The sequence below is a fragment of the Bos mutus genome, chromosome 6 (genome assembly GCF_027580195.1).
Source record: "Bos mutus isolate GX-2022 chromosome 6, NWIPB_WYAK_1.1, whole genome shotgun sequence".
Classification (NCBI taxonomy): domain Eukaryota; kingdom Metazoa; phylum Chordata; class Mammalia; order Artiodactyla; family Bovidae; genus Bos; species Bos mutus.
This window is the reverse complement of record NC_091622.1, coordinates 36,516,709-36,528,970: the sequence shown is the minus strand read 5'-3', so window position 1 is coordinate 36,528,970 and position 12,262 is coordinate 36,516,709. Positions and strand designations below refer to the sequence as shown.

General features: G+C 39.0%; 1 protein-coding gene across 8 annotated transcripts in view; it reads right to left on the bottom strand.

Annotated features, from left to right (window-relative positions):
• The window catches only part of ABCG2 (ATP binding cassette subfamily G member 2 (JR blood group)), a 127,537-nt gene that overhangs the window by 30,368 nt on the left and 84,907 nt on the right, over nucleotides 1–12,262 (bottom strand). For all 8 annotated transcript variants that reach the window (XM_005897792.3, XM_070372167.1, XM_070372169.1 and 5 more), the window contains 4 exons: nucleotides 6,984–7,043; nucleotides 5,999–6,113; nucleotides 5,034–5,186; nucleotides 2,252–2,409 (listed from right to left, as the gene is read on the bottom strand). In XM_005897792.3, coding sequence (XP_005897854.1) covers nucleotides 2,252–2,409; nucleotides 5,034–5,186; nucleotides 5,999–6,113; nucleotides 6,984–7,043 — 486 coding nt within the window. The remainder of the gene's footprint in view (nucleotides 1–2,251; nucleotides 2,410–5,033; nucleotides 5,187–5,998; nucleotides 6,114–6,983; nucleotides 7,044–12,262) is intronic.

Here is a 12,262-nt window from a genome sequence, read left to right as displayed (position 1 = left end):
TAAAAGACCAATGAATACATGCTGAATGAATGATGTAAAAAGAAAATCACCACTTGGTTACCCTCATACTCATAGCTGATAGAGGCAATTGTGAATATAGCTAAAACTGGTGCATGGAAGATTTTATGAGGAACAGGATACTGGCCTAATATCTGATTATCTCCCCTAATAAAATACTAATCAATTACAAAGAGAAAATAGTTATTTCATAGCATATAAAGCCAGCAGATACCAACATGACCAGCTGATGAAGGTGAACATCACCCATGATGGGAGAAGTCAAAATCACACAGCCTGATGTTATCACTGAGAATACAGCATCATTTCTGCAGCATCCCTGCCAAGAATTCATGGCATGAGTCTGATCATGAGGAAACACTGGATGGATACACCTTGAGGGTCGCGCTATGAAATGTACTCTCAAATATGTGTGAGGACGTGAGAGGCAGGGAAAGAATAAAGAACTGTTCAGGATTAGAAAAGACCCCCCCCCCCAAAAAAAAGGGTTTCTGGAGATAATCCTGAGCCAGAAAGGGAAAAAAGAGACACTTCTGGGGCAGCTGGGGAAGTCTGACTTGAGCTCATGGACTGGATGGTGACAATATCATCAGTGCTGTGGACTCTGTGGCTGGGAAGTGTGTAAGGTGGTAAGGTAGTACTTGGTACTACTCTTGTAACTGTTCTGGAAGGGTGAAGCTTTTTAAAACAGATGTCCAAAACTTCTGAAGTATATCCTATAACCATGGTTCTCCTCCCATCTTCTTTGTAAAAGTAAATGACATTCTTTTTTTAATGAATTTATTTTTACTTGAATATTGCTTTACAATATTGTGTTGGTGTCTACCAAACATCAACATGACCCAGTCATAGGTATACCTGTGTCCCCTCCCTTTAAACCTCCCTCTCCATCACACCCCTCTAGGTTGTTACCGAGCCCCAGTTTGAGTTCCCTGAATCATAGAGCAAATTCCCATTGTCTGCCTAGTTTACACATGGCAGTGTATATGTTTCCATGTTACTCTCTTCATACATCCCACCCTCTCCTTCCTTCTCCCTCTGTAAATGACATTCTTTACTCCATTCTTCCATTTTTCAGGCCCCAAACCTCAGAAGTTATTCTCTCAATAATCACACCCTACATCCAGTTCTAAGCTAATCCTGTTGACTCTATTTGGAAAACAGATAGAACCCACCTACTTCTCCCCCTCTCCCCACTACCATCCTAGTCAAAGCTGGCATCATACCTCAACTGTGCTAATACAGACAGCCTCCTGACTGGATTCCTCCCACTCACCCCTGACCAATTATACAGGCTTTGCTCTACATAACTGCTGGTCCTCAGTTCTACAACTATCTGAAAGCTTGCCACATCACCTAGACATTAAAAGCCATAGTTCTTAGAGTGATCTATAGTCTATATAATCTGCCAACCACTCAATCCCATCTCATGTCCTTTTCTAACTGTTATGAACTGAATCGTGTGTCCTCAAAATTCATGTTGAGGTCCTGACCCCTAGCACCCCAGAATATAACTGTATTTGGAGAGAGGCTCTTTACTATAAAGAGGCAGTTATGATAAATAAGGTCATATGAGTGTCATCATTCAATCAGGACCAGTGTCCTCATAAGAAGAGGAGATCAGGACATGGATACACAGAGGGAAAATGAAGTAAAAACACAGAGAGAAGACAGCTATCTACAAGCTGAGGGAGAGGGACCTCAGAATAAACAGTTCTGCTGAATGCCTGATCTTGGACATCTAGACTCCAAAAATGTGAAGAACTAAATTTCTACGTTAAGCCATCCAGTTTGTTATACTACGCTAAGGCACCCTGAGCAAAGTAATCAATAAGTAACACCCACCCCCCTCCACAGCTTACTGGGTTCCAAACACAGGAGGCACACTCTGCCTCAGGGCCACTGGCTGTCCCTTCCACTAGAACTCTCTACTCTCATATATCCAGGTCTTGTTCACTTGCTCCCAGCTCAAGACCTCATTGAGGTCTTCCCTGATCATTCTATATATAACACAGCATCTCTATTCCACCATAGCCATATTTTGCTACACTCTCAGCCCACCTCATTTTTCATGAAACACTTACATTTGTTAACTGACTTTCCCTGCAACCAAGGAAGACATTTCTGTCTGTTGTGCTTACTGATGAATCCCTTGCACCAAGAAAAATACCTGGTATGTAGCAGGTGACCACGCAGTAGATAACTGAAAGAATAATATTCTCATGGCATTTACCTCTTCAGGAGCAAAAGGACAGCATTTGCTGTGCTTGAATCTAAGCCAGTTGTGGGCTCATCCAGGAACAAGATGGATGGATCAGTAATAAGCTCCATTGCAATACTAGTCCTTTTTCTTTCTCCTCCAGACACACCACGGATAAACTGAGTTCCAACCTAAAACACAAATGTCATTATTAACAATAACATCCTCTGCCACTATCATTTGTTGAGCTCCTAAAATGTTCCACCCCTAAAAGAGTTACTTCATCACATCATCCTTGTTTTCTCAGAATAGCAAATAAATGACGATATGGGAGAAGAGGCAGGCTTCTCTTTAACTTGAAGAGTAAACTGAGGTCCAGGTCAGAACTGGTAAGATATGAAACCTATGCTTTATATGTTTCTTATCAAGCCAAACATTTAGTTTTAAGACAGTTAAGCTAGAACACTAAAAGATTTGGTCTGAAATTACAGACCAAAAAGGGAGATGAAGATAGGAGCAGAGAAGTTGAAAGCATCTATAATTGTTAGTCTTCTTATAGCCTTCTGATACCCCCACCCCATCCCCAATAAAGTCATCAGTGTGGCTTGGTAGCTAGGAAAGTTCACCTCCTATTATACCACATTAGCACCTCTTACATCAAACTGAGCCCTCCTGTACCTTAACTTACTAAGGAAGTCCTGACTCATTCTACAGGGCAACTGGATGAGTAGACTATTCTATAGGGCTATTCTACATGGGAAGGTAGACTTTTCTACAGGGCAATTGGCCGGGTCTTTTCAACCAGTCAGTGTTACTGTGTGGTGGGGGACCAGGAAGGTTTTGGGGGAGAAAGGAAGTAGGAAATAATTCTTATATTAATAGTCATCAATATCCTTCTGTAAAAGATGTGGAGCCAGCATGACTAAGCTCAGGAAACAGAGTATACAGGTTAGATCTAAAGGAATAAATTCAATATGAAGTCAGGTTCAATCATATTATCACTTCAATTCTTATGAGTCTTCAAAAAGATAATAATCAAGTGCTACTCATGATTGGATCCTCTAACAACTGACCTGTAACAGACATTTTGGAGAAAAATGAGGAAATGTGAATGAATGTGGCTTATAGTCCATACAGGATAGCCCATTCTCCAGGATCTAACCTTTAAAGGTCAGAATGATTAGACTTTTCCATTCATACAGAGATAGAAAGTTGCATAACAGAGAATAACATTTGTCTTATTAGAGGTTTATAGGAACATTGTGATCAGATCCACATGAACAGCTGCAAGAACAAAAGATTCTGACATTAAGAAGTTTGCAACAACCAATCACACCCTCTTCCTCTCTTATTATAAAATAAGTCTAATTCTAATTTGGGTAAGATAGCTGTTTAGGGCATTCATCCACTATCTTCTCAGTCTGCTGACTTTTCAAATAAAGTCACTTTTCTTTGACCCAACAATTCATCTCTCAATTTACTGGTCTGTCACATGGTGAGCTATACAAACTTGGACTCAGTAACAACTAAGTAATCAGACTATTCTCTCTACATTTGTCATGCTTAAAATTTCATAAAAACTCAAAACATTAAGTGAAGTATTTCAATTAATTAGATAAATAAATTCTAAGTCAACAAACTGTTTCAGCTTATTTTCCTTGGAAATCCATGCAAGGAATGGGTAATGACTGCCTATTGGTAGAGAACTTTTACTTAAAGGTAAAGAATGGTAAATACTTTATTGGAAAGACAATATCAAATAGACAGAGCTAATACAAAGGAAATCCAATCACTCTCAAAATGAATTTAGTGGAATATGGTGGCATCTCAGAGTTATTTTTCCAAAAAAAATACAGCAAAATATACTTTACATTAAATAATGTCAGAAAGTACCATCTGAAACAGCAGCCAGCAAAATATCCCCATTCTTTGTTACCTCTACCACAAGGGGACTAAACTAGAGCCATCACAAGCTGAAAAACTCATCTTCACCAAAAGATACAGATGTTTTCCAGAAAATCTTTTTATACCTAGTCATCAACCATAAAGGTTACTCATTTATCTCAATTCTCCTTTCCAAACTTGCATAACTCACAAAAGGAGTTACTTTACTCTCCTGCCTACAGCTGTTATATCTAAAGCCTAAAATAGACCAGCGTGTAACAGTCTGTAAGTAGATACTGGGAGAAGAAAGGGAGAGGGGAAGTGAGGGAGGGAGGAATGGGAGACAAAAATGTCAAAAGAAAGACTTCAGAAAAACAAGTTGGAAGCTACACAAACTACAAATAAATCCCTAGTTTGACTGAATATAATTTTGGAAGCCAACTGACAGCAAAGTGAAACACACTGAATCCTTGAATTTTCGTCATTTATGAATTCCAGAAATATAATTCTCAAAAGCAATGGAAGAAAGCCTCATGGAAGAACAGAAGAAGAAGAACTACAAGAGGAAAAGAAAACAGGAAGAAGGAAAGTTAGCGGGAAGACACTGAATGAGACGCGACAACCAACCAACCGGAGGTGGGATAGGATCAAGAGCTGCAGTCACAGAAAGGGTCACCAGCTCACAGCAAAGAACACTTCCACATACTAGAACACATTGCCACACTTGCTGCCCAAGAGTTAATCACCTTCAGTTTTTTTTAACCTGTTAACTTCCATCTTCATGTTAGGTAACCAGTCACTTTTCTCATGGCTTCAGAAAGCAACCACTCTTGACCATACATATTATAGAAAATCTCTGAGTAAGTCATACTATCCACACAGGTGAGGTCCTATTTGCTGACTATGATATTATCAGTTTTTTCCACATTACCTTGGAATCTGCCACTTTATCCAGACCTAACTCTTGAATAACCTTGTTAATCCGTTCATTTTTTTCGTAACTTGTCATAGTTGTTGGAAGCCGAAGGGCTGCTGAGAACTGTAAGTTTTCTCTCACTGTCAGAGTTCCCATCACAACATCATCCTTAAAGAAAAATGGCATTTTAACAAGATATATCAGGTCTTTTCTAATACCATCACTCTGTAGTATATCTAACTTATCCACAAAAATAAGATACCCAAGTTCTAGCTAATAATGAACTTGTGTGTGTTGTGTGCTCAGTCATGTCCCACTCTTTGCAATTCTATGGACTGTAGCCTGCCAGGGTCCTCTGTCCATGGGATACGCCAGGCAAAAATACTGGAGTGGGTTGCCATTCTCCTCTCCAGGGAATCTTCCTGACCCAGGAATGGAACCCACATCTTTTGCATCTCCTGCATTGGCAGGTGGATTGTTTACCACTGTGCCACCTGGGAAGCCCCAATAACGAACTTGCAATTAAACAAATTACAATAATTCCATGTTCAGACAGCTACATAGCCTGATGGATTAATTTTCATTTCTAACCTGTATACCAAGAGAGAACACAGGTCATTATGATTATTACTGGCAGACATTTATAGAATGCTTTACACAAGGATTATATAACACTGTTCTGAGCTAGGGGAAGGAGAGAGGTGAGGGTAAGGCAAAAAAAGTAAAATAGTAATGTATTTTAGAAATGATGTGATAATAAGTGTTGATACTACTGCCCTTACAAGGGTCATATTCCAGACTTTCTTTTCATTTAATACGATTCTGAATCTTACAGGATATTATGAAAAGCGGGTATAAAGAAAAGTTGTTTCTATGATTATGTCATATAGTCAATTGGAAGCACACTCAACTATCAGCCAAGGCACTTGCCCATATGAAAAATCAGAAGAAATCTAATAGGTAAAGTCACAAATACTTACTTGTACCACATAACCTGAGTTACATTTAAAATTGGCAGGTCGAGGTGCTCCATTGATCAAAACATCTCCAGATAATCCATGTGGATCCTTCCTTGCAGCTAAGATATCTAACAACCTATAAAAAGACATACGTTATTGCTTTTCCCCCCCCCCAAATCAGGCTTTACCTCTTAGCTAATTTGAATCCAAATTAACAGATCAAGAAATTACATGGTTTAACTAAAATTATATACATATATTGTAAATCTTACCTTCTTTTTAAAAATTATATGCTATAATAAAGCCCCAAAATATGAAAGTAAAGCTCTCTTACCTGATCCAGCACAGACCACCCAAACTGCCCCCTTGGTTGTCTGACCTTGGGGGTCTCCAGGCAGGCAATGTGATCCTTTGCTTAAGATATAAGCCTTCACTATGCCATTGGCTCCTCTCCCCACTTTCAATTTTATCCCCTTCCTTTTCCACTCCATAGCTCAAGTCATAGCTGACAGCTGTATGTCAATCACCTTATCGAGTCTTGTTAGTGTCCTATTAGTAAAGCTGACCTAATAAGACTTCCTCAGGACACAATCACAAGCCAGCACAACTGCACCTTATCCGTAGCAACCAATACCAAACCAGACATGCAGAAAATGTGCAACAAACAGACACCTGCTCATACGAAAGTGTTCTTTAAAAGCACCTTAAAACTGGGGGTGGGGAATAGGTGAAGGAGATTTGAGAGGTACAAACCTCCAGTCATAAAATAAATAAGCCACAGGGATGTAACACACAATATAAGGAATAGGGTCAATAATACTGTAGTAACTTTATACGGGGACAGACGGCCTGACTTATGATGGTGATCATTTGATGAATGCAAATGTCAAATCTCTATATTTGACACATGAAACTAACATAATATTTATGTTGACTATAATTCAGTTTTTTAAAAACCACACATGAAAACTACAAAGAAAAAGCTTACTTATACTGTTATACTCACGAAGATTTGCCTCCACCTGTGGGTCCCAGAATGGCATTGAGGCCAGGTTTCATGACTCCACTGTAAATGCAGAAATATATCCAGTTACTGACCCAGTTTAAAGCCAGTTCTATACTTTAGGGTTTGTATTTAATACACTCAATGAAGGTTGATAAAATGATAGGAAAAAAAGCACAAATCAACTCTTAAAGGAAAGAGAAACTGAATTGTTGAGTAATAAAAATCTAGCAAACAACAAAGAATATTAATCACTAGTCAGGACTTAGAATAAAAATGACTTGGGCTCCTCTAAACTCCTTTCACTTATTCTTTACACCATTTAAATATTTTTAGAAAAGGACACAAGAACTTTCAAAGTTCCCTGACGTAACAGATGTTGGTGAAGCGTCTCTGTTACACTTACTCTCCTTTCACAGTGTAAAATAAAGTGCATAATAAGTCCTAAGTGACGCTTGACGATCATTATCTTCACATCATGTGACTCACTACCTTGTCAAGTTCTACACAATTAATGTCAGTGGATTCCTAGAATCATCAGTAGTAGTGTCCTCATTGCTCAAATCTAGTCAGACAAAGAAGCAGTAAACCTGCAATGAAATTCAATGGCTGGAATAAAGCACCTCAAGGGGGTTAAAAAGAAAATATCACCAGTTCTAAACCCTTACAAAATTCTTAATCAAATTAGAAAAGTAAAATATATACCCTCAAGATATATCATTTTCTTTCTTGTAAAGTATAAGTAGAAATTTATACTTATTTCTTAGTTTAGAAGTGGTGGGACGAGATACATATATATATATATATATATATATATATATATATATATTTTATTTTTCTGGTGGCTCAAATGGTAAAGAATCTGCCTGCAATGCGGGAGACCTGGATTCGATCCCTGGGTTGGGAAGATCCCCTGGAGAAGATATAGGCTACCCACTCCAGTATTCTTGGGCTTTCCTGGTGGCTCAGATGATAAAGAATCTGCCTGCAATGTGGGAGATCTGGGTTTGATCCCTGAGTTGGCAAGATCCCCTGGAGGAGGGCATGGCAACCCACTCCAGTATTCTTGCCTGGAGAATCCCCATCCCCATGCCCCACTGTAGCATGGCAGCTACAGTCCACGAGGTCGCAAAGAGTTAGACACAACTGAGTGACTAAGCACAGCATCTGTGTGTGTGTGTGTGTATATATATATATATAACTATACTGATTTGTGTTGATATATGGCAGAGACCACCACAACATCGTAAAGCAACTATCCTCCAATTTTAATAAATGGTGGATGCCACTTCCTATAGTAGATACCCTTTAAGGATATACAGAGATGGTGTTCACACAGCATGTTCCAAACAGACAAGGCAGATGTTTGAGGGTAGTCAATATTCAGACAGAAAGCAGGAGGGAGGAAAAAATTAAGGTAGTGTTGACGGTTCTGAGTCACAAGAAGAGGATGAATATTTTGGTTTTTATCCTAGAGGTTGCCAGTAGAATGGTTAAAGAGGATGAATGGGAGAAAGAAGAATTAAGGGCAAGGCCTCCACAGTTATAAAGGCATGATGAAATAAGAGGCCTGTGAAGCCCTTTCACAACTCTGATGACTAAGGCCAATCTCTCTTTGAAACTGGTAGGCAAGTCAAAATTTATTCCACAGAGAAAATGGCATCTATTCCAAGTGGAAGTTCCAAAACCAAAGGGTATTCCATTCACACATATTTTCACAGAAACAAATTATTTGATTACACAAGTGTTGTGAGCGATAAACTTTACAATGTGCCTCAGTGCTTCCAATCAAGAGGACCTCAGCATTTATTGACTTTTGAGCTTGCAACGTCAAAACTGTGAAATGGCTGGTACTAGGATGACAAGTATGTTTCACTTTGCTCATCAGCTGAAACACTGGCAAATAAATGAGTTAGGTAAACCAGGAACAAACTGTAAAACAGAAAAATCTCTTATTTTTTCAGTGACCTTTCCCCACAGATGTAAAAGACATACTAATGGTTGAGTGAACTTTCAAGATGCATTTATCAATAGCTCTTAATGTACCCGATATAAGCTTGTTATTCATTAAGACATCATTGTTAGGACTTCCCTGGTGGCCCAGTGGCTAAGACCCTATGTTCTCAATGCAAGGGGCAGTTCAATTCCTGATCAGGGAACTAGATCCCACATGCTGCAACTAAGATCAGTGAAGCCAAATAAATAAATTAAAAAAGAAAAAGATTTAATTGTCAGAAAATCTTTCCAGGTTTTAAAAATATCTCCTCAAATTAAGATCAAGCAATCTGAAATAATTAATTCTGAACTGAATACAAACATTCTAAGAGAGAATTTTACAGGTTCTTGGAGACAACAATAGCAGACAATCACAACTGCAACAGTTCCAGTGTGGAGCAGTGGCTAATTCTCCCTTCATTCATTCAACACAGTTATCCAGTGTCTACTGTGTATAACAAGATACTCTTCTAGGACACAGGTCAAAGTTGAGAATCAATGTCCTAGTCTGAGTGGAATTTACATTCTAGTACAGCTGGTCACTTGTCTTCTGCTTCCATAAATTAAGTGTTACTGGAACAGAGCTACATTCATTCATGTACATGTTATCTATAGCTGCTTTCATGCTACAACAACGGAGATGAGTAGTTGCAACACAGATGGATGGCCCATAAAGTAGTCTATGGTCTATATTTCCCTTGTTTCCCCACCCTGCCCTCTGCCCTACTGTCATCCCTCAAAACCAATTCCCCACCCTTAGGTACTGCTTTACAGCATTTATATGCAGGAAAGTTCCCCTCTTTATACCGTAAAACTTTGCCAACAAGAATTATGTCACCTTGTCCTATCCCCCACCCCCAAAGCATGTAGCACAGTGGTTTACAATGGGTAGACCACCTAAATACTGATACATGAAATGAAACCTAGCTAAAAGATTCACATCACATGTATTACTTTTTAGTGGATAATGGGTTAATCCTTTGGTCTTGGGTTGTAGTCAATGCCATTCCCACTGCCTGGAACATGACCTTTCTCCATCCTCTACCCACACACACACACACACACTCACACATAAGTGTGCACATATACAATTTTCACCTTTTCTCTCTCCACACCTCCAAACCTCTGATTTAGGGTTAGTGATATCCACAGTGTCTTCTAACCCTTCTATTACAGTAGAATGACACAGTGAGGTACGCTAGTTGTCTGAGTCCCCCATCAGAATAAAAGGTTTCTGAGGACAGAGGACACATCTGTCACTAGCATCTTGCACAATGTCAAGTACCTAGTAGATATTGGACATTTGTTGAATAAATGAGTCTCCACATTTCCATAAATGACAATTACTTATAGGAAAATCAAAAGAAATATTTTCAATAAAAACTAATGTCAAGAAATAGGAAAGGGACTTCCCTGATAGTCCAGAGGCTAAGAATCTGCTTCGCAATGCAAGGGACGTGGGTTCAATCCCTGGTCAAGGAACCAAGATCCCACATGCTGCAGAGCAACTAAGCCCACACAACTAGAAAGCCTGCACATCACAATGAAAGATCCTGCATGACACAACTAAGACCCAATACAGTCAAATAAATAAATATTTTTTTAAAAAGAAGTAGGAAAAGTTTATGAAAAATAGGTTTTGTCTGATTGGGAAAAAACTTAGTTATATTCCCTATTTGTTATTTGATGTTCAAATATATCAGTCATTTCTATTAGACTTCCACTTCCCTTCTCAGTAGGAAGGTGATGAAAGAGGGAAGATGTACAGCAATGCCAGTATCCAAGAACATAGGCTGCAAAGGGAGGTGGGAGGAAGAGGGGCAACAGGTGAAGGTGCAGGAGTCTCCTTATACTGAAGAATAAGAATATTGATTGAGTAAACCAATAGGTAACTCAAAGACAATGAGAACCAGGCTTGTCACATTCTGAAATGATGTTTCACAAACATGGATATGTGGAAAGAACATTGGAGTATTAGATAAAAATTGGAGAACGTAATAATGAGAAGTCATGGGTTTTAATCTACATACAAAGATATAGAAAGTTTTAGATATATGTATAAGTACACATGTGCATATACTGAAACATACATATGTTCCCTGGGTCTGTCCACTAAGAAGTCTAAAAGCTATAAGAAGTCTAAACCCTAATAGCAATAAACATTCCAAGCACCCAGATCTTGGTGTATAATTATTTCCATTCTCCACAAAAAGGAACATCAGCTGCTTCCAGGTCTGACACAGGTTAAGTACACAATGAGTCTGAAACCTCTTGCTATCCAACAAAATATTCAAAGAATGAGAATATGTCAAAAGAATGAGTTAAAAAAATACAGAGCCTACCATGAAAGTTTCTCACTGACCAAATTAGGAACAATAAGAGTATCAAGACAAATAATGACAATAGTGCACTACTATTGCTGCTGCTAAGTCGCTTCAGTTGTGTCCGACTCTCTGTGACCCCAAAGACGGCAGCCCACCAGGCTCCCCTGTCCCTGGGATTCTCCAGGCAAGAACACTGGAGTGGGTTGCCATTTCCTTCTCCAATGCATGAAAGTGGAAAGTGAAAGTGAAGTCGCTCAGTAGTGTCCGACCCTCAGTGACCCCATGGACTGCAGCCTTCCAGGCTCCTCCATCCATGGGATTTTCCAGGCAAGAGAACTGGAGTGGGGTACCATTGCCTTCTCCGAGTGCACTACTATTGAATGCTATTGAATAAAATACAAATCTATGGGTCTATATTTATACAAATACAAATATAAGAGATGGTGAATGAAGTTCTTCCTTTTACTAGAATGCAAACTAATATATATAGAAGAGATGGATGAAAACAGAAAGTCACATTTTGGTAAATATAGAATAATTAACTACCAAAGCAGATTGTTCCTGCTGATACAGGCAGGGGCCATCAATGGGGGCTAGAGCTGGTGGGTTGAAGTTTAATGAGAAATAGAATTTTGGAATAATGTCACAGTATCTCTCTCGTAAAATTTGTCAATTACAAAGGGGAAAATGGTGACATATGGTAAAGAAGGCTGGGAGACATTAACATAATCAGATGACCAAGATTAAGGGACGGGACAGGAATAAACCAGCTTGGATGAGACTGAAGAGACATGATGTGGTTGGTGGCCAGTCAACCATGTGAAGAGTATGGTTTACCAAGGCTCCATAAGAACCATCACTGCATTCATTATGAAGCTACACTTCCCCTGAGCTTATTATAGACAATGACCTGTGTTTATCTAAGAGAGGGTCACTATTTCTAGAAAATATACACTGGAGGAG